Source organism: Schistocerca nitens, chromosome 1 (genome assembly GCF_023898315.1).
Source record: "Schistocerca nitens isolate TAMUIC-IGC-003100 chromosome 1, iqSchNite1.1, whole genome shotgun sequence".
Taxonomy (NCBI): Eukaryota; Metazoa; Arthropoda; class Insecta; order Orthoptera; family Acrididae; genus Schistocerca; species Schistocerca nitens.
Window position 1 is genome coordinate 544,813,705 of NC_064614.1, and position 23,644 is coordinate 544,837,348.

Consider the following 23,644-nt stretch of genomic DNA (forward strand, 5'->3'; position numbering starts at 1 on the left):
CCTCGTACCTTTCACAGTTTGCAAACAAATTAGGGAGCCCATACACGTAAGAATATTGCCGACGCCTGACACTCAGATATTAGATAAGAAATCAATTTAAATTCTGGCGGCCGTTAATTTTTTATCGCGACTAGAAACTGGTGAAAGCTGTATTCATTTTCGCTGCCAGAGATTGCAAGACGTTTGGAAGACACCTGGATGTGACATCCTAAAGGGAAGCACACGTTGCAATACCTCGCTACTCCCACAGCTGCGACGTAACACGGTTGTTCTCACGTAGAGTACGCCCCGACAGTTGAATGGTCAGCGTGACCAACTGCCGTCCTAAGGGGCCCGGTTTCGATTCCCGGCAGGGTGGGGGATTTTCTCCGGTCAGGGACTCGGTGTTGTGTTGTCTTCATCATCATTTCACCCCCATCCGGCTCGCTGGTCGCCCATTGTGGCGTCGAATGTAATAAGACCTGCACCAAGGCGGCCGGACCTGCCCTGTAACGGGCCTCCCGGCCAAGGTCTCCAAACGCTCATTTCCATTTTGGACGTAAAGAGTTATATGCAATTTTCTCGTTCGTGAGATACCGAGAACGCGTTCACTTGAGCAAGTATACCTATGTTATCGTTTCAGTTTCATTTTTCACCGACAGAATGAGAAAAAGAAACAAAAATTTACTCGATCTTCTTATCCTCATAGCGATCAATACGAGTTTTCGTAGGTCAGAAGCGCTCTTATTTTTGGTCTGGTTTTATTTGAAACTATGGTCACTCAAACGAAATATTGTTGTCTGCACGATCAAACCTTTTAATAATGTTTATGTTTCGAAGTCACCCAGAAAGCAGAAGCGAAGTATGGGGCACAGACTGCAAATGGTTGGAGATACGACATTTTAAAATCAGAGATATTTTTTACTTCAGTTGTATCGCAGCACCCAAATATTGTAGTACACATTTAGATCATTTGAATAGCACACGAGGGCGCTGGAAGTCGAGCAGGGGCTTTAGCGCAACCGGGTAAGACCCCAGACTGCAAGTCTATTCGTACTGCGATCGAGTCTTGTCATTATCATTTTTTAACTTCTACCAAAGGTCTGCATCACTACAACGATTCATGGTTCTTCAGAAAGCAGCAGTAGTATTAATCACAATCGTAGTAAACAACTTACGTTTGCAGTGAACTGTACAGCACGAGCGTCCTGAGCAGTTACGAATCTTTGACTAGCAACTTCACCACTTCTAGTATTGCACTCAAACGGTCTGCAACACAGCAGGTAGCTGGAGAAACAGCATACCTCGGTCCATACCGTGAATACGCGCTTGAGTCTATCGATAAATACAGGTTCATTCCACCAAAATCCCTTATTACACCTCGACTATACTTATGACAAATGTATCACTGTGATTAGGTTTGTTGTTGTAACTATTGTTTCTTTTCAATATGATTTGTAGTGGCGCGGCATGTGTTTGACGAAAGATAAGAAAAAAACTGACGAGCTTCGAATGCAATATGTGCAGACGTCTCGTCTGCTGCCTTTCGTTGCCGATGTAACGCCACTGCTCAAATGTTGACGCTCTCGTACGATATTAGACTGCTTGTAAGTCTTTGCACCCAATTTATAGAAAACATTCGAGGAGGGCATCGTTCTGGAACAGCGCTTTTACCTTCCTAGTATGTGCTACAACTGTGCCTAATGTAAGAAACATCGGTGACCTGGAAGATGCACGCTGTCCTTAGAGATTCATCCAGCTACTGCCACTGCGCTGTCTGTCCCACATCTTTCAACTACCAGTATGTCTAGACGATTTCCTGAGTACCTTGCTGCAGTAATATCCTGGAAAAATGGGTGTGACATAGCCATTGTCCGTTATTTCTTGTCACTGAAATTTCCAGACAGAATAAAACTTGAAATACGAGGTTCTGTTCGGAAAGTAAGTTCAGATAGGTCGCGAAATGGGAAACAATGAGAAAATCTAAAATGTTTTATTTGCAACAGTCAGCTACCCCTTACAACTTCTTCTCTACATAGTCGCCGCTCCGATTTACACATTTGTCGCAGCGCTGTACCAACTTTCCAATACCCCCGTCTTACAAGGCAGCCACCAGAGCTTTCCCTCAAGTCTCTAAGCTCGTCTAAAACTAATTGATTGTGCCAGAGTGTTGTCTTCATAGCCTGCGGTTCATCAGAGCAAAGATGAAACTCAGGAAGAGCCAGTTACGGGCCGTGTTGAGGGTAATCAAACACTTCCCATCGAAAATGGCCGCCGCGGCATCTTCACTGTGTTGCAGAGTGCAGCCGAGAACTGTCATGAAGAACGAAACGCATGCCAGTTACGTTATGTGGGTTGTACGACATCAGGCGAAATCTCTCACCAAGCCCTCATACTTGGCGGGCGACCGTACTTTCTAGGCATCTTTACGTGCTCACTGCGAGCTCAGAATTGAGAAGAGTGATTTTCCGCCATCGACGGGAGTACTAAAGACATTACCGTACATACATGTGCAAAACACTATAAAATTTTCACTGTGATTTTCATTTCGCGACCGATGAACTTACTTTCCGAATAGTCCTCGTATATGCTGAATATGGGCTTGAGGCGTGCTCGAATAGGTCAACCAGTGAGGAGCAGTTCATGGAAAAGCGACGGTGCGGATTAAAATCCCTATCGGGGTGTACTGTTGCTGACTGCCGATTTGGTGGTAGCAGAGACACGTTGTGTATCTCGTACTGTCCGTGATGGCAGAAGAAGCGTTCACCTCGTTTTGAAAAACAAATCTATAGAGGAAGGACACAGTTTCAACGATGGCTTTGAACAGACAAGTATATTTTCTTAGCGCCTGGTTCTGGAACGTGGTTATCAACGAGAGGAGGAACATAAGACAAATCAAAGTCTTGTGAATCAGTTCAGGTCTGTATGAAGTACTGCATAGCCCAAGTTGGCAATAATGCTGCTAGCTGAGAGTGGTGGCTCAGACATCGGGTTCCATGCACAGCCGAAACCGGCACTTGGCGCCGCACTCGCCTGTCAGGACACATTTGGTCCACCCGACGCATCTCGGGAGAGGAGTGCCGTTCAGACTCCATAAAAGGTAATTTCGTGCAGTAATGCATCTCTTCACCTACGAATATCTTGTAGGACACATGTCATATTTCTAGGCAACGTAGTTGTTCGGTCGACGACCAGTTAAAATTTCCTCTGTGAAATTTTGCTTTGAAAGCCGGCATTCTCATTAAGATAATTTTATTTCTCCTTTGTTATTGGTCTTATTCGGTGTTAACGATACAACAACATTTTCCCCTATCTGTAGTATTTCCAACATTCACTACACGCTCACTTCCAGAGACGTCACTTTGCATTGTGGTTTTCAGACGGTGACCTGAGGTTCTCGTTCGACGTAAAGACGACGCTGAACATCAGTGACGTGGCCTTCTACCCGTCACGCACGACGCACGGCTACGACCTGTACGCGAGTGCGTCAGACAAGGAGGACGTCCTCTTCCTGGACCTGTCCTCAGGTAACAAGCGACCGCCGCCACAACGAACATAATCCGAACAAATTAAATGAAAATTAATGCGTGTTCTTGTTATATACTTCACGTTTAACTAAGAACTAAAACAAGTTTTCCTTACACTTACAAGGAGAACAGGGAAATTATCATAACCGATTCCCCAGAAACTTCGCTTAGTGGAAGAAGAATCAGAATAAGCGTTTCTGAGGGAACGACAGTCGAAGTTTTCGACGAACTTTGTTTTATTATTATTATTATTAATCTACCCATATCCGTAGAAGGTTACTACTCAAATGTTTTTATCACGTTATGGGATACAAGGGCGTTATATTAATTGCAAAACTACAACTGGGTTTCACAAAAAAGTGTCATACATTTATTAAAAAATTAATGTGCTTATGGTACATTCATTGGTTACAATCTTTTTAAATTCTCATATTCTTATAATTCATTCTTATGTCGATTTCTGTATTAATTCTTATATTTTATTCTTATGTTTATTCTTCTTCCCTTGGATTATGCTGATCGTAGATACGTTCGAAACATAGAAATTCAGAACAACACGAGCCTCGCGCGAAAGCGGGTTTGCCACAGTGACAATCTCACTCGCTAAAGAAATGTTGTAAACGTTGCTGAAGATTTCACACATTGGTAGGTTTCGCTGCAAACTGCGCATAACGAATCACTTTATCGAAAACTTGCGCCCACACTACACTACGGGCATTTCACCGAAAACAATTTCATATGAATTTCCCGATTTAATTCTTTAAAATTCACGCAGCAGGCGTATAATTAGTAGACGAATACGGAAGAAATCATTTGAGAATACCCTGGAAAACATTCATGTAGCTATTCTTACGAAAGTTGGTTGATGAATGGAAAACAAAAATAAAAATAATAATCGGTTTTCGAACACGGATTCCAGTTGTTGAAACCGGGAGACTAGGCACCGTGCCACTGCTTCGGTTGAATTAATCACTCTTTAAAGGCTCACATAGAACCTCAAAAACTTTGATAGTCGTTATCTCAGAAACGGTCGAGTATGCACGGATAAGCCTGGACACGTGTTTGCTTACTTTGATCCGAAGCTTCTGGGAAATCGGTTTATAGCTCTTGCTGTGTTTTCCTCAATAATACAAATCCCGAGTTGGTAATGATAATGGAAACGCTAATAGGTAAGTAACGTGGACATCTCGGTTAAATCTTACTTCTCCGATTTGCTTTTTCTTCCGATTGCAAGATTCCTCTTTTGAATGGCTCCTTACTCAAACACCACAGACAACCTTCACACAATAGTTAAGCAATAGGAGACCTCATTTCCTGAGAAAAGCTGCTCCATATTTCCTACTAACAATCATGAGTAGTTATCAAGACCAATAGCCGAACGTGGTATCTCAGTGGTTAAGACAGTAAAAATCAGATTTCCGTTCCAGACATCCTGATGAAGATTTTGTTTGATTTCGTACATTATTGCAAGTAATTGTTAGAAGTTAGCAGCGGTCCATAGAACAGTTGTCTGATTTACACACCCGTAGATCTGAAGAGGTTGAAGTATATTACATTTTGAAAGTTTACCTCTTTACGAGAATATATCCTTGCACACACACTAGACGTTTATATTTATGAGTAAGATTATCTTGTCTCGCAAGAAAATAAAAAATAAACGCTTCAGATTTGTATTTAAAGTCAGGCTTTAGATGACTTTCCCCGTCGCCATATTCAGGAGATTTCATGGACCGAAACGTACTTTATTGAACTGGACGAAGTATGGGATGCAGACGATACAAAGTCACGGAACTTTCTTATGCCACGAGAGATTATGTCGACGTCAGCGAATAAAGATTATCGGCAGCAATGCCGATTTCGTTTGATGGCGGATGTCTGAGATTATTTCTATATCGCCTTTGGGCATCAAGCGCCCTTTGCTATGCATTACTAAGGGTGTTGCCGCTCCTCCGACAAAAGCTGCTGTTACACCTTCTAATCACATCGCCTTCTTTGATGACGGAACCCCAATAGGTAGACGCATGAGATAATATAAGGGGCAGTCGAATAAAAACGAGACAGATGGAAAAAGGTAAGTAAACTGTTCATTATTTCAAAAGTAATCGAAATAACTTTTAATCTGTTGATCGCAGAATGTGACGAGACGGTCAATCACTTCAAGGAAAATTTTGTAATTGCCTGAGATCGTGACTGTATGAGAGCTGTGTAACGGCTTCCCAGCCAAACGTCCTCAGCATATTCGAAACAACCTAGGTAAGATGTGAACCCGCGAACATATGCAGGGAAGTCGTCTCGTCGTATTAGAAACGTGTCTGTTCTATTGTTGTTCCTGTTGTGGTCTTCAGTCAGATCCTGTTGTCTCGTTTAGTCAGATGACTGGTTTAATGCAGTCCTCCTTGCTACTATATCCTTGCAAGCCTCTTCATCTCTGCATAATTACCACAACACCTATTCGAACTCTTTTCCTGCATTCAGGTCCTCGACTCCTCCTACAGTTTCACCCATCACACTTTCTTCCACTGTCCTTGATGCCTCAGGATATCTCTTATCAACCAAGCCCCTCCCTCAGTCAAGTTGTGCATAAATTTCTTTCTGTCCCAATTTGATTCAGTACCTCCTCGTCTGCTATTCCATCTACCCATGTAATCGTCAGCATGCAACGCATTTCAAGAGCTCCTGCTCTTTTCTGGTCTGAACTGCCAGTTCTCACTCCTGTACAAGTCTATGCACGAGGAAAATGTCTTCAGAAGATACTATCCAACGTTTAAATTTGTATTAGACTGCCTTTTCGTGCGTGGTTTCGCCCGCCTTCGCCTGCCACATCTATTTCACACATATACTCCACGGACAAACATCCAGGGATTGTTCAGGAACACTTTCTGAGTATACAAATAAGGAGTCGCGAGTATACCAAATTTGATTACAATTACTCCAGCTGTTCTTGAGTTATGCTTTTATTTCACACCTTTTCGCCATAAGCCCCACCCATATGGGTGTTAACGCCGTGTTACTGGCACAGTAAATTTTTCCACGTAGCAGGTGACACATGTGGTAGTTTTGGCACATATTTCTTGAGGTATTGTGGACATATTTAACTTTTTGGTATCCATCTCCAACGCAATAGTCTAACAATAAGCCTGACAACCACAAAACAACTAAGAATTTGATAGTAATATTGGTCTTTACGAACATTTTTACATCTAATGTCTTCTTGTCCCAACCCCTACCGTTACTAGTGGTCGGGTGTATTGCCCCCACAATAATTTTATACAAATAGAGAAACATGCATAAAAACATTTGACTGAAATACTCTAGATGTTCCTGAGATAAGATCTATGTCACCCCTATTTCAGTTCCACCCTTATTACGCCCGCATAAGCCTTCGTAGGTGTCCATACAAATCCCACCTAAGATTCATTGCCATCACGTGAATGGTATAGGAATGCATAATAGTCTACAAATAAAGATTCATTTCTACATATTAGATGTTAACAAATTCCTCATTTTCAGAAATTCTTTTATTGCTACTGTCAGCCAGTATTTTACGTCCTCTCTATCTTGGCGATCATCAGTTACATTCCTGCTAAGAATAAAAACTCATCGACTGCTTTTAGTTTGTCATTTCCTGATGCAAATCCCTCAGCATCGCATGATTTAATTCGCGTACACCCATTTACCGTTGTTTTAGCTGTTTTAATGTTCATATTACAGTGTGTTCAAGGCACAATCAATCCCATTAAAATTTTCTTCTCACCTTATTGGACGGAATTGCAGTGTTGTCAGCAAACATCAAGTTTTTATTTCTTCTTCATGAACTCTAATCCCATTTCCTAATATCCCCTTTGGGGGGAGATTGGGTACTTTATGCGCACCTTTTGAAACTATTGTAATCAGGGCTTTTACTTTATATTTTAATGTTTTGAAAATAAGGATACTTATTGTTTTTTCTTCTACCAGACTTCACCTACGTTTTAAATTTTCAGTTAAAATTAGCCCACAAATTTTATCACTTTATCATAGTTTTGGTTGGAGAGCTATCTTGTTACAAATAACACATTTTGCCCTGTTAAGGCTTCCTCAAACATTTTAAAAGGAAAGGAAAAGCAAGTCTAATTACACAAAATTATACGTTTAGGGTCTTGGTTCTAAGCTGCGTTAAGCTTTCGAAAAATATGTTAAAAGATTTGAAAATCAAATAAACACTGATTGGAGGCTGTCAGAGCATTACATATTACCAGCTGGTAGGGCGGTTAGTCAGAAAAATGGTAACAAACCATCTAAAGTAACAATCGCCAAACAAGATACACTGGAACGAAACCAAGAGTATATAAATTTAAATGGATAAAAAACGGGGATAAACGTATGAAGGCAAAGGAAAAGGGCACAGACAAATAAGGTAACAAGGAATACCTTAAAATAGTCAGAGGCGCCGGGTGAAGTGCAGTGTACAGCCAAACGTACACAGATTGAACCTGGATATGAGGTGAGTGAAGCAGGGCCGGCCACGGCGTGCCGAATCCACGTACGCAGCGTGGGCGGGCCGCTGGCGGACCAAGGCCGGGCGTGCCACTCGGCTTTGTTCGGTCCTTCTCAGAAGTACCCGGGACAGCGTGACATTTCATTTAGCATAGCAGTGCGGCATTTTGCGGTCGGCACAACTATCTGAGATAGGCAAAATCGTGACGTCAGCGCTGTTAACCCTTCGCTATTGGTTCGTGGTACGAAGGACGTCTACATCTACATCTACAACTACATCTACATCTATACTCCGCAAGCCACCCAACGGTGTGTGGCGGAGGGCATTTTACGTGCCACTGTCATTACCTCCCTTTTCTGTTCCAGTCGCGTATGGTTCGCGGGAAGAAGGACAGTCTGAAAGCCTCCTTGCGCGCTCGAATCTCTCTAATTTTACATTCGTGATCTCCTCGGGAGATATAAGTAGGGGGAAGCAATATATTCGATACCTCATCCAGAAACGCACCCTCTCGAAACCTGGCGAGCAAGCTACACAGCGATGCAGAGCGCCTCTCTTGCAGAGTCTGCCACTTGAGTTTGCTAAACATCTCCGTGACGCTATCACGGTTACCAAATAACCCTGTGACGAAACGCGCCGCTCTTCTTTGGATCTTCTCTATCTCCTCCGTCAACCCGATCTGGTACGGATCCCACACTGATGAGCAATACTCAAGTATAGGTCGAACGAGTGTTTTGTAAGCCACCTCCTTTGTTGATGGACTACATTTTCTAAGGACTCTCCCAATGAATATCAACCTGGCACCCGCCTTACCAAAAATTAATTTTATATGATCACTCCACTTCAAATCGTTCCGCACGCATACTCCCAGATATTTTACAGAAGTAACTGCTACCAGTGTTTGTTTCGCTGTCATATAATCATACAATAAAGGATCCTTCTTTCTATGTATTCGCAATACATTACATTTGTCTATGTAAAGGGTCAGTTGCCACTCCCTGCACCAAGTGCCTATCCGCTGCAGATCTTCCTGCATTTCGCTACAATTTTCTAATGCTGCAACTTCTCTGTATACTACAGCATCATCCGCGAAAAGCCGCATGGAACTTCCGACACTATCTACTAGGTCATTTATACATATTGTGAAAAGCAATGGTCCCATAACACTCCCCTGTGGCACGCCAGAGGTTACTTTAACGTCTGTAGACGTCTCTCCATTGATAACAACACGCTGTGCTCTGTTTGCAAAAAACTCTTCAATCCAGCCACACAGCTGGTCTGATATTCCGTGGGCTCTTACTTTGTTTATCAGGCGACAGTGCGGAACTGTATCGAACGCCTTCCGGAAGTCAAGGAAAATAGCACCTACCTGGGAGCCTGTATCTAATATTTTCTGGGTTTCATGAACAAATAAAGCGAGTTGGGTCTCACATGATCGCTGTTTCCGGAATCCATGTTGATTCCTACAGAGTAGATTCTGGGTTTCCAAAAATGCCATGATACTCGAGCAAAAAACATGTTCTAAAATTCTACAACAGATTGACGTCGGACATATGGGTCTATAGTTTTGCGCATCTGCTCGACGACCCTTCTTGAAGACTGGGACTACCTGTGCTCTTTTCCAATCATTTGGAACCTTCCGTTCCTCTAGAGACTTGCAGTACACGGCTGTTAGAAGGGCGGCAAGTTCTTTCGCGTACTCTGTGTAGAATCGAAATGGTATCCCGTCAGGTCCAGTGGACTTTCCTCTGTTGAGTGATTCCAGTTGTTTTTCTATTCCTTGGACATTTATTTCGATGTCAGCCATTTTTTCGTTTGTGCGAGGATTTAGAGAAGGAACTGCAGTGCGGTCTTCCTCTGTGAAACAGCTTTGGAAAAAGGTGCTTAGTATTTCAGCTTTACGCGTGTCTTCCTCTGTTTCAATGCCATCATCATCCCGGAGTGTCTGGATATGCTGTTTCGAGCCACTTATTGATTTAACGTAAGACCAGAAATTCCTAGGATTTTCTGTCAAGTCGGTTCATAGAATTTTATTTTCGAATTCACTGAACGCTTCACGCATAGCCTTCCTTACGCTAGCTTTGACATCGTTTAGCTTCTGTTTGTCTGGGAGGTTTTGGCTGCGTTTAAACTTGCAGTGAAACTCTCTTTGCTTTCGCAGTAGTTTCCTAACTTTGTTGTTGAACCACGGTAGGTTTTTCCCGTCCCTCACAGATTTACTCGGCACGTATCTGTCTAAAACGCATTTTACGATTGTCTTGAACTTTTTCCATAAACACTCAACATTGTCAGTGTCGGAAGATAAATTTTCGTTTCGATCTGTTAAGTAGTCTGGAATCTGCCTTCCATTACTCTTGCTAAACAGATAAACCTTCCTCCCTTTTTTTATATTCCTATTAACTTCCATATTCAGGGATGCTGCAACGGCCTTATGATCACTGATTCCCTGTTCTGCACTTACAGAGTCGAAAAGTTCGGGTCTGTTTGTTATCAGTAGGTCCAACATGTTATCTCCACGAGTCGGTTCTCTGTTTAATTGCTCGAGGTTATTTTCGGATAGTGCACTCAGTACAATGTCACTCGATGCTCTGTCCCTACCACCCGTCCGATACATGTTAGTGTCCCAGTCTACATCTGGTAAATTGAAATCTGCACCTAAGACTATAACATGCAGAGAAAATTTATGTGAAATATATTCCAAATTTTCTCTCAGTTGTTCTGCCACTAATGTTGCTGAGTCGGGAGGTCTGTAAAAGGAGCCAATTATTAACCTAGCTCGGTTGTTGAGTGTAACTTCCACCCATAATTATTCACAGGAACTATCCACTTCTACTTCACTACAGGGTAAACTACTACTAACAGCGACAAACACGCCACCACTGGTTGCATGCAATCTAACCTTTCTAAACACCGTCTATGCCTTTGTAAAAATTTCGGCAGAATTTATCTCTGGCTTCAGCCAGCTTTCTGTACCTATAACGATTTCAGCTTCGGTGCTTTCTATCAGCGCTTGAGGTTCCGGTACTTTACCAACGCAGCTTCGGCAGTTTACAATTACAATACCGATTGCTGCTTGGTCCCCACATGTACTGATTTTGCCCTGCACTCTTTGTGGCTGTTGCCCTTTTTGTACTTGCCTGAGGCCATCTAACCTAAAAAACGCCCAGTCCACGCCACACAACCCTGCTACCCGTGTAGCCATTTGCTGCGTGTAGTGGACTCCTATCCAGCGGAACCCGGAACCCGAAACCCGACCACTCTATGGCGCAAGTCGAGGAATCTGCAGCCCACACGGTCGCAGAACCGTCTCAGCCTCTGATTCAGGCCCTCCACTCGACTCTGTACCAAAGGTCCGCAGTCAGTCCTGTCGATGATGCTGCAGATGATGAGCTCTGCCTTCATCCCGCTAGCGAGACTGGCAGTCTTCACCGAATCAGATAGCCGCCGGAAGCCAGAGAGGATTTCCTCCGATCCATAGCGACATACATCATTGGTGCCGACGTGAGCGACCACCTGCAGATGGGTGCGCCCTGTACTCTTCATGGCATCCGGAAGGACCCTTTCCACATCTGGAATGTCTCCCCCCGGTATGCACACGGAGTGCACATTGGTTTTCTTCCCCTCTCTTGCTGCCATATCCCTAAGGGGTCCCATTATGCGCCTGACGTTGGAGCTCCCAACTACCAGTAAGCCCACCCTCTGCGACCGCCCGGATCTTACAGAGGGGCAACCTGTGGAACAGGACAAGCAACCATGTCCGGCCAAAGATCAGTATCAGCCTGAGACAGAGCCTGAATCCGGTTCGTCAGACAAACTGGAGAGGCCTTCCGTTCAGCCCTCCGGAATGTCTTTTGCCCCCTGCCACACCTCGAGACGACCTCCCACTCTACCACTGGTGAGGGATCAGCCTCAATGTGGGCAGTATCCCGGGCAGCCACAGCCATCCGGATCCCCACAGTGATGCCCATTGGCAACAGCCTCAAGCTGTGTGACCGAAGCCATCACTGCTTGAAGCTGGGAGCGAAGGGATGCTAACTCAGCCTGCATCCGAACACAGCAGTTGCCGTCCCTATCCATGCTAAAAACTGTTGTGCAAAGAACGTCTGAACTAATCTACAGAGAGCGCAAACAAATCGACAAAATTTAAACGGTTATTAAAATACAAGATTGCCTAGTAAATGCAGTAATGCTGCTACTTGCGCACTGCTGACACGCTGCTCGGCGGCGGAAGGAGACTACGCGATTTGACACTATTCAGGTACTAAAACGCGACGCTACAACTCTCAAATACTATAATACGCCCGAAATTTATGAATTAAACAATGCAAGTACCAAAAACACGCAAAGAAATTAAGAATTAAACTATGTAACAAATAAGTGAGCCACAGGTCGAGTGGCTGTTTGCACCAAAAGAGGCAGTCAAGCTATCTATCTTCTCTATACGTTAAAATGAATGGAAATGACAGATGAGAGGACTGCATAAGCGACGCGTACTGCTTACTTGCTACGAAAGTACGTTATAGTACCATACAGGAAGAATGTAATCTTTTCGATGACGATGAAAGGGTAAAAAATTACAACTGAGAGACGGGGTTCATTGTTCTGTAAAGCAAGAAGCACCCTCTGCTACATTTTCAGGCATGGAGCACTTGAAGAAACTGATGGTATGAATATCAAAATTTCTGAAGTCACACCCATTATTCCATTTTCGGTTGCAACGACGAAGAGTATTGAGAATTCATATATTACTACAAAGTGCGCTTGTTAAGTCAAGGAGAACGCCTATTTTTTCAATTTAAATCTCGCTATTGTTGAATTTATGAAGGAGAAGGAGTGCAGGAAAGAAAATTAGAACATACGTAATGAATTGGAGACTTCACATTTCAAGTGAAATTGACTGCACACTGCCCGCAGTAAGACACTGCTAGGTGACTTTTTTACTATTTGATGTGGATACATTTAGAAAGAAAATCACGTTGTAGAAGGAAAATATTCTGACAAATACAATCCAGTTCCCTAGGCTTGCTAACTTTAAGGAAGGTATGACGTTTGAAGAATTTATTGTGGCCGTATAACAACTACAATGATTACCTACATAAAGATTATGAGGACACTGTCAACCTGACATTTGTTTCAGAACTGTTTTCGAGATAGTTTGCTGTCTCAGTTGAAAACCCCCTTGAGCATGTGCACATGTAAACTGATTGACCTGCAACGTAATTTCAGTTTTATTAACAATTCTTTTTGCGTCAAAACTGTACAGGATGTTTACATTGCTTATCTCAGGTAGATTTTCCAAGTCTACATAATGAGAGTGCAAAAATGCTACAATATTAAGATCGACATCTTTGTGTGAAACATTGTTTTTCGATAACAAAACTAAATAAGACATAATTACGTAGCAATTTGACTGCAGAACACTGTGAATTTTTTGCGTGAGTTCGTATATCGATAGTCTGTACCAGATAAAAGTTATGTAAGGTCTTCACCACTCCAAAAATAATTAATTAATACTGAACATTTGTTTTGTTTGTGGCCTATGTTGTTGATCAATGTGAAAAACAAAACCAAGACATACGGAAAATGAGTGTTCCGCCATATAAATGCGGCGCGTTCACTGTTTTCCCCTCTCCCTCGTCCTTGCACTCATATGGCACGGTGTTACAGTAGAGGAAATGTGAAGCGAGTCTGAGCGCTTTGGTACTCGGATCCGGGCGAGGCCTGCGAGCTGAGATCTTGGCCACCCGTGAACTAAAGTCTCTAATAGAAGGCCACATTGAAACTAGAGAGTCCACACTAGTGGCGTGGACAACAAAAGCCGCCGGAGTCGTTGAAACTTAACTAATGTAGGCTCGAAACTATGATCCCTAACTTGTAATTTTGTATAATTACATCTTCGCTTTTTCTCTTCTTTTAGAAAATTTGAGGAAGCCTTAACCAGACGAAACACGTTATTTGTAATCATATGGCAACTGTGCATGTCTCTTTATATAATTTCAAGTACCAGTTGCTGTACAAAATAAACTCATCATGGAATGGAATAAGCCACAAATTTAAGTCTTAGTAGTAGATGTCACCTTCCACAATGTACGTAATATACAGTATTTTTAGCTTCAGGGCCTTACATGCACATCAGTGTCTCTTTGAAAAATATGTTATGAACAAACGACAGCAAAAATTAACGAAATTTGCGTTTCAAAATTTTTTGTGGTGATCTTTAAGTACTCCCAGCTTGGCAGTACACGTCACTGAAAATACATTGATATTGCTGAAAGATATTTACGGGTCGTACTAACACACCAGTCTGTTTCAAAACCATGTTGTTAATGCACTGAAGAGCCAAAGAAACTGGCACACTGTCTAATAATGTGTATGCCTCCTTGTACATGCAGAAGTGCCGCAGCACAACGTGACATGGACTCTACTAGGGTCTCAAGTAGCGCAGGGGGGAATTCACACCATGAATCCTGCAGGGCTGTCCATAAATCCGTAAGAGTACGAGGGAGTGGAAATATATTCCGAACAGCGCCCTGCAATGCACCCCAGATATGCTCAATTATGTTCATGCCTAGGGAGTTTGGTGGCCAGCGAAAGTGTTTAAACTCTGAAAAGTGTTCCTGGAGCCATTCTGTAGCAATTATGGACTTGAGAGGTGCCGCAAGGTCCTGCTGCAACTGCCTAAGTCCGTCGGATTTCACACTGGACGTGAATGGATGCAGGTTATCAGACAGGATGCTTACGTACCTGTCACCTGTCAGAGTCGTTTCGAGAATTATCGGGGACCCCACATCAGTCCAACTGCACACACCCTCACCATTACAGAGCCAGCAGCCGCTAGAACAGTCCCCTGGTGACATGCAGGGTCCATGGCTTCGTGAAGTTGTCTCCATACCCGTACACGTCCATCCACTCGAATAATTTGAAAAGAGACTCGTCCGATCAGGCAACATGCTTCCAGTCATCAACAGTCCAATGTCCGTTTTGACGGACCCAAATGAGGCATAAAGCTTTGTGTCGTGCATATTAAGGGTACACGAGTGGGCTTTCGGCTCCGAAAGCCTATATCGATATGTTTCCTTGAATGGTTCGTACTCTGAGACTTGTTGATGGCCCAGCACTGAAATCTGCAGCAATTTGCGAAAGTATTGCATTTCTGTCACGCTGAAAGATTGCCTTCAGTCGTCGTTGGCCCCGTTCTTGCAGGATCATTTTCCAGCCGCAGCGATGTCGGAGCTTTGATGGATTACCGGATTCCTGATATTCACGGTACACTCGTGCAATGGTCGTACGCAGAAGTCCGCACTTCATCGCTACCTCAAAGATGCTGTGTTCCATCGCTCCTTCGCCGGCGTAATGCCACGTTCAAACCGACTTAAATCTTGATAACCTGCCATTGTAGCAGCAGTAACCGATCTAACAACAGCGCCAGACACTTGGTTCAAATGGCTCTGAGCACTATGGGACTTATCTTCTAAGGTCATCAGTCCCCTAGAACGTAGATCTATTTAAACCTATCTAACCTAAGGACATCACACACATCCATGCCCGAGTCAGGATTCGAAACTGCGAGCGCGGCAGCAGCACGGTTCCAGACTGTAGCTCCTAGAACCGCTCGGCCACCCCGGTCGGCGCCAGACACTTGTTTTCGTATATTGGCGACGTCGACCGCAGCGCCGTATTCTGCCTGTTTACATATCCCTGTATTTGAATACGAATGCTTATACCAGTTCATTTTGCGCTTCAGTGTATAAGTGAACAAACTCTAACGAATTAGATTTTTTAAAAAAATTAAAAAAAAAGTTCCCCCCCCCCCCCATGAACCATGGACCTTGCCGTTGATGGGGTGGCTTGCGTGCCTCAGCGATACAGATAGCCGTACCGTAGGTACAACCACAACGGAACGGTATTTGTTGAGAGGCCAGACAAACGTGTGGTTCCTGAAGAGGGGCAGCAGCCTTTTCAGTAGTTGCAAGGGCAACAGTCTGGATGATTGACTGATCTGGCCTTGTAACAATAACCAAAACGGCCTTGCTGTACTGGTATTGCGAACGGCTGAAAGCAAGGGGAAACTACGGCCGTAATTTTTCCTGAGGGCATGCAGCTTTACTGTATGATTAAATGATGATGGCGTCCTCTTGGGTAAAATATTCCGGAGGTAAAATAGTCCCCCATTCGGATCTCCAGGCGGGGACTACTCAAGAGGATGTCGTTATCAGGAGAAAGAGAACTGGAGTTCTACGGATCGGAGCGTGGAATGTCAGGTCCCTTAATCGGGCAGGTAGGTTAGAAAATTTGAAAAGGGAAATGGATAGGTTAAAGTTAGATATAGTGGGAATTAGTGAAGTTCGGTGGCAGGAGTAACAAGACTTCTGGTCAGGTGACTACAGGGTTATGAACACAAAGTCAAATAGGGGTAATGCAGGAGTAGGTTTAATAATGAATAGGAAAATAGGAACGCGGGTAAGCTACTACAAACAGCTTAGTGAACGCATTATTGTGGCCACGATAGATACGAAGCCCACACCTACTACAGTAGTACAAGTTTATATGCCAACTAGCTCTGCAGATGACGAAGAAATTGAAGAAATGTTTGATGAAATAAAAGAAATTATTCAGATAGTGAAGGGAGACGAAAATTTAATAGTTATGGGTGACTGGAATTCGAGTGTAGGAAAAGGGAGAGAAGGAAACGTTGTAGGTGAATATGGATTGGGGCTAAGAAATGAAAGAGGAAGCCGCCTGCTAGAGTTTTGCACAGAGCACAACTTAATCATAGCTAACACTTGGTTTAACAATCATGAAAGAAGGTTGTATACATTGAAGAACCCTGGAGATACTAAAAGGTATCAGATAGATTATATAATGGTAAGACAGAGATTTAGGAACCAGGTTTTAAATTGTAAGACATTTCCAGGGGCAGATGTGGTCTCTGACCATAATCTATTGGTTATGACCTGTAGATTAAAACTGAAGAAACTGCAAAAAGGTGGGAATTTAAGGAGATGGGACCTGGATAAACTGAAAGAACCAGAGGTTGTACAAAGTTTCAGGGTGAGCATAAGGGAACAATTGACAGGAATGGGGGAAACAAATACAGTAGAAGAAGAATGGGTAGCTTTGAGGGATGAAGTAGTGAAGGCAGTAGAGGATCAAGTAGGTAAAAGACGAGGGCTAGTAGAAATCCTTGGGTAACAAAAGAAATATTGAATTTAATTGATGAAAGGAGAAAATATAAAAATGCAGTAAATGAAGCAGGCAAAAAGGAATACAAACGTCTCAAATATGAGATCGACAGGAAGTGAAAAATGGCTAAGCAGGGATGGCTAGAGGACAAATGTAGGGATGTAGAGGCTTATCTCACTAGGGGTAAGATAGATACTGCCTACAGGAAAATTAAAGAGACCTTTGGAGACAAGAGAACTGCTTGTATGAACATCAAGAGCTCAGATGGAAACCCAGTTCTAAACAAAGAAGGAAAAGCAGAAAGGTGGAAGGAGTATATAGAGGGTCTATACAAGGGCGATGTACTTGAGGACAATATTATGGAAATGGAAGAGGATGTAGATGAAGATGAAATGGGAGATACGATACTGCGTGAAGAGTTTGACAGAGCACTGAAAGACCTGAGTCGAAACAAGGCCCCCAGAGTTGACAACATTCCATTGGAACTACTGACGGCCTTGGGAGAGCCAGTCCTGACAAAACTCTACCATCTGGTGAGCAAGATGTATGAAACAGGCGAAATGCCCTCAGACTTCAAGAAGAATATAGTAATTCCAATCCCAAAGAAAGCAGGTGTTGACAGATGTGAGAATTACCGAACAATCAGTTTAATAAGTCACAGCTGCAAAATACTAACGCGAATTAATTACGGACAAATGGAAAAACTGGTAGAAGCCGACCTTGGGGAAGATCAGTTTGGATTACGTAGAAATACTGGAACACGTGAGGCAATACTGACCTTACGACTTATCTTAGAAGAAAGATTAAGGAAAGGCAAACCTACGTTTCTAGCATTTGTAGACTTAGAGAAAGCTTTTGACAATGTTGACTGGAATACTCTCTTTCAAATTCTAAATGTGGCAGGGGTAAAATACAGGGAGCGAAAGGCTATTTACAATTCGTACAGAAACCAGATGGCAGTTATAAGAGTCGAGGGACATGAAAGGGAAGCAGTGGTTGGGAAGGGAGTAAGACAGGGCTGTAGCCTCTCCCCAATGTTATTCAATCTGTATATTGAGCAAGCAGTAAAGGAAACAAAAGAAAAATTCGGAGTAGGTATTAAAATCCATGGAGGACAAATAAAAACTTTGAGGTTCGCCGATGACATTGTAATTCTGTCAGAGACAGCAAAGGACTTGGAAGAGCAGTTGAACGGAATGGATGGTGTCTTGAAGGGAGGATATAAGATGAACATCAACAAAGGCAAAACGAGGATAATGGAATGTAGTCGAATTAAGTCGGGTGATGTTGAGGGTATTAGATTAGGAAATGAGACACTTAAAGTAGTAAAGGAGTTTTGCTATTTGGGGAGCAAAATAACTGATGATGGTCGAAGTAGAGAGGATATAAAATGTAGACTGGCAGTGGCAAGGAAATCGTTTCTGAAAAAGAGAAATTTGTTAACATCGAGTATAGATTTAAGTGTCAGGAAGTCATTTCTGAAAGTATTTGTATGGAGTGTAGCCATGTATGGAAGTGAAACATGGACGGTAAATAGTTTGGACAAGAAGAGAATATAAGCTTTCGAAATGTGGTGCTACAGAAGAATGCTGAAGATTAGATGGGTAGATCACATAACTAATGAGGAGGTACTGAATAGGATTGGGGAGAAGAGGAGTTTGTGGCACAACTTGACCAGAAGAAGGGATCGGTTGGTAGGACATGTTCTGATACATCAAGGGATCACCCATTTAGTATTAGAGGGCAGCGTGGAGGGTAAAAATCGTAGGGGGAGACCAAGAGATGAATACACTAAGCAGATTGAGAAGGATGTAGGTTGCAGTAGGAACTGGGAGATGAAGAAGCTTGCACAGGATAGAGTAGCATGGAGAGCTGCATCAAACCAGTCTCAGGACTGAAGACCACATAACAACAACAACAACAAAATTAATGGTGGGTGCAATGCGCTTCCTGTTCCACCCCTCCCCATCCACACCCCCACCCCAGCCCGACCTTGGGAAATGCACGTTATGGACAATGCGTCGGTATAGCTAGGGTTAAATAACACTGCAGGTAGGCTACAAACCTACTTCACTCCCATCCTTTTATCATACTACAATGGAGGAAAGCAAATGCGATTTGTGCAAAAAAATTTTCAAATGTGTGTGAAATCTTATGGAACTTAACTGCTGAGGTCATCAGTCCCTAAGCTTACACACTACTTAACCTAAATCATCCTAAGGACAAACACACATACCCATACCCAAGGGAGGACTCGAACCTCCGCCGGGACTAGCCTCACAGTCCATGACTGCAGCGCCCTAGACCGCTCGGGGTAATCCCGCGCGGCGATTTGTGCAGGCAAGGTGGAGGTGATAACGGGCGTCGGGGCGGCGATGCCGGCGCAGCTGGCGGAGTGGGGGGCGCCCAACCGGCCGATCGCGGCGCCCGGCGTCTTCGGCCGCTACCTGGCCACCGCCGCCGCCGACGCGCTCTTCGTGCTCAACGGCGCGACGCGCACCGTCAACTGCGAGGTCAGCCGCGTGGCGCTGCCGCGTGCGCTCGCCTGGGTCTCCATGCGGCTGCAGTGACGCCGGCCGCGACGCGCCCCCACCGCCAGCAGTGCCGCCTGACTCCCCGGGCCCGCCACCGCCACCTCTGCACTTCACAGAGCGAGCCGTTCGACAACGTCATAGATCTGAGGAAATTGTCCTGTTCGCGCGTTTATCAGCACCGTATCTTTTCGTAACACGCTACGATGGAGTCGTATTGCGTCCACTCGAGCTAAAGAAGGTTTATCATACGATGAAATCTCTCACGACCGGATGGCTTAGCTGTTTTTAAATCCTCCGTGTTGTATGGTAGTCGCCCATGAAACTTTCCCGTGGTTAACGTTTGGTACAGAGCGGCGCTATAAATCATTACAGTTTCTCATGTATCTCGCGAAAGGGATGAATCTCCAAAACCCAGAGCAAGTCTGAATATATCCAGGGCTGCTCTGGACGAAACCTTAGCAGCGGAAAATGTTCATGTGCCACGAACATGCAGCACAGAAAATTTAAAAGCAGGAAAAGAAAATTGTATCCACACGATCTACAGAGACACGAAAGTCGGAAAGTGTCTGGGCAATTGCAAATTTCACATAGTATAACCCCACAGTGTCTTCGCTGGTTACTGTAAAGCACAATAATGAGAAAGGGATAAATTTACACTCCTTGGACCGATTTGAAAGGCATTTGTTCAGTTACCAGTCAAATTTCACGCAACTGCCGGAGAACAATGTTTTTACGAATTTGTCCTGTGGTTTACAGACAAGTTTAATGCAAATACCTTCACTGTCATTTCAGATTGGCAAATAAGTTTTCATATCGACAAAATATATTCAGTACCTACGTTCTTCAAGTTACCTGTCAAAAGGTGAATAACGAAAGTACCATTAGCATTAAACATCCTCGAAAACATTTAGGGACCGAGCGAGGTGGCGCAGTGGTTAGACACTGGACTCGCATTCGGGAGGACGACGGTTCAATCCCGCGTCCGGCCATCCTGATTTAGGTTTTCCGTGATTTCCCTAAATCGCTCCAGGCAAATGCCGGGATGGTTCCTTTCAGAGGGCACGGCCGACTTCCTTCCCCGTCCTTCCCTAATCCGATGAGACCGATGACCTCGCTGTCTGGTCTCCTTCCCCAAACCAACCAACCAACCAAAACATTTAGGTAACTGAATGTCCATCTGGAAAACAGCAACAGCCTAAATTTCAAAATAATCTGAGATGTATAATTAATTCATTCCAAAATTTCACATGTACCTCAATTTTAACGTTTCCTCTATTTGATAACAGCATGCAGAGCTCAGAAATTTATCATCACTTGGGTTTACTTTGGCGTTACTTATCCCAAGAAACACATTTCCGAGAGCGTTTATATTTCTTTACTGTGAAGTTGTACATTTCTACATCATCTCAGTCGCCATTTATTCATTATCACCTCCCCAATATGCAGCCAAATTAGGGGACAAAAGTGAAAGGAATCACTCTTTATGATTTTAGAATTAGTTGGTCTCGACAACTGCTCGATGGCCATTAAAATGCTGTGAGAATTTACCAGCCACAATATCGCTTCATGGTAAAGTGACCTTTAACTGGGCAGACGGCAACGGGCTCACAAATGCTATTGCTATTGTCGTCACATCTAGGGTTTCAAACCTACCTTCTGCCATTTAGATTTTCATTTGTTGTTATTTCTCTGAACATATTAAGTTGAGTGTGTGGACTTTTCCTTTGAAAAGGACATGACCCGTATTCTCCTCCGCCACCTGGTCTTGGCAGAGACGTTAAACAAATCTTTCTTACTTTTGAATACATTATTGGAGTAGCAGTGATCAATGAGTTACAAATATTTACTATTAAAAACAGTCTTGATCACGATTTATTTGTTAAGGTGACCGATTCTCCAGCAGAAAGAGGTTCCTACTCAATGGTCTGAAGATGACCCCAGTAGTGGTCGAAACCAGTCACCTTAACAAATAAATCGTGATCAAGACTGTTTTTAATAGTAAATAAACTAATCTTTCTTGCTTTGGTATCATCAGACACTGATCTAGGCTTCGCAGACAAATGTAAATAACTTAGACCCTGCAAACAATAAAAATAATTTCACTGTAAAATGGGCATCATAATCCAAAAATGAGAACAAGGAAGTTTCATCGTGATGTTCAGCTCTGTCAACGGTGGGTCTCCAATTCTATCGTATGTGAGATATAATAGCCGGAGCGCAAAATTTCTTGTTGTCTTCAGTCATTTATGGGTACATTACTGGACAATGTGAGAATTCTTGTGGAGACAATAACTGATGACAGTGAAGTCGAAGTCACTCTCAAGTACTCAGTTTCTGAGACATATCCGCTTTCTTCTCAACTATCAGCAGCAAACTGATGAAAGGATATCTCCCTGCTTTCGGCACAAACATTTCACAGATCTAATGCTAAAAAACGGGCTGATCGGTCCACGAATTCCTGTAGGATGCATATTAATGACTGTTTGTTCAACCGATACCACACTGGAGAGATTTCCACAGTAGCTCCACTATATCCACATTTGCTGATACTAACCTACAAAGGTTGTCATCACCCTGATTACGTAGCGGAATTATATGTCGACAATCGTTTCGAGTATACTTTTTGGTGAAATCTCTGTAGATTCTTTACCTCTGCTAATATATTCTCTGTTGAGCACATCATGTACTTCATTTTGACGAGTAAACAACGACGTGATACGAATTCACAAATCGGTCGGAAGTACCTTCTGAAGTTCTCTCCTGCGGTTCGTAATCTTATGTCACTGAGCATTACATAAATCTACGAAGATGAACGGTGATTTTTCGTTCTCGTCATTAATTCGGTGGCTACAACTGTCTCAAATTGTTACTGTAAATTTTTACTGAGAAATGCCAGACTATTGAACTGTTGTTTCCTTCTTCTTTCTACATCACATCTAGCTTGTTTTCAAATTACAGAACTAAAAGTTAATGGTAATTTCTTACTATATAAACATGTTATTGGACATGTCCACATTATATATTCTTATCTAGTGAATATATGTTTCACTGCTATTTACATTAGCTGTATTTAATGAACCTGCTATTCTACATATAGAGACTTTGCTGGTGACACAGCAGCAATACAATTTACTTTCTGCAACACGTCGTTCATGTTCAACTGTGTCTACAATTTTACGGTATGGAAAATGTGATAGCCTGATCACAAATGTTCTAGGTGTCTTCAGTCACTTATGGATGCATCACAGGGAAATATGAGGTTTTTTGGAGACAAAAACTAGCCATCACTGAAGTCGAAGTCAGTCTCAAATATTTCAGTTTCTAAGACATATCAGCTTTATTCTCAACTATCCGCAGCATTCCTGATATAAACGAAAAGAACTCTGTTAGAGGAAAATTTTCCAGCTTTATTAAGTGTACGACGAGAGCACATAGGAAAACGGTTTTAGAATAACGAGATAACGTACAGTCTTTCATATACGTTGACGATGAAGATAGTAATGAGGCAATGGATGGTAAAAGATGGAAGCTATTCATGCGTATCAGTTCACATCATCTGCGACAGGAATATTGTCGCTGATAATCCTATGTCAGGAAAGAATGTCTAGAGGGACGATTAATATGGTGAACGTGGAATACAGTTATTTTTTCTCTAGAAATGATACGCAATTGCCAATTAACAGAAAATACTTTGCAAATGCAGCTCTAATATCTTTGGAAAACTCATGCTTTACGGCAGATATTTCAGTAAAGAATAATTACTACGTCGTTGAATCTCTGACCAATCATGGACATAATTAAACAGATCGAGCGACAAGAAACAAAAATTTCGGTAAGTGGTAAATTTGAGAAGTCTACGACTTGTAGCACAGCCATAGAGCATAATATTTACGATCTTTTGTAGTACAGACATCTTACGAAAAATCATGAGATAGAAGTATCGGTCA

The 23,644-nt window shown here is 43.0% G+C and overlaps 1 protein-coding gene across 1 annotated transcript in view; it reads left to right on the forward strand.

The window, feature by feature from the left end:
* LOC126259840 (follistatin-related protein 5-like) overlaps positions 1–19,733 on the forward strand; it is a 279,684-nt gene extending 259,951 nt beyond the window's left edge. Inside the window, exons 14-15 of the mRNA XM_049956931.1 lie at positions 3,360–3,506; positions 19,504–19,733. Of these exons, the coding sequence (XP_049812888.1) occupies positions 3,360–3,506; positions 19,504–19,733 (377 nt within the window). The remainder of the gene's footprint in view (positions 1–3,359; positions 3,507–19,503) is intronic.
* Positions 19,734–23,644: the final 3,911 nt, after the last annotated feature.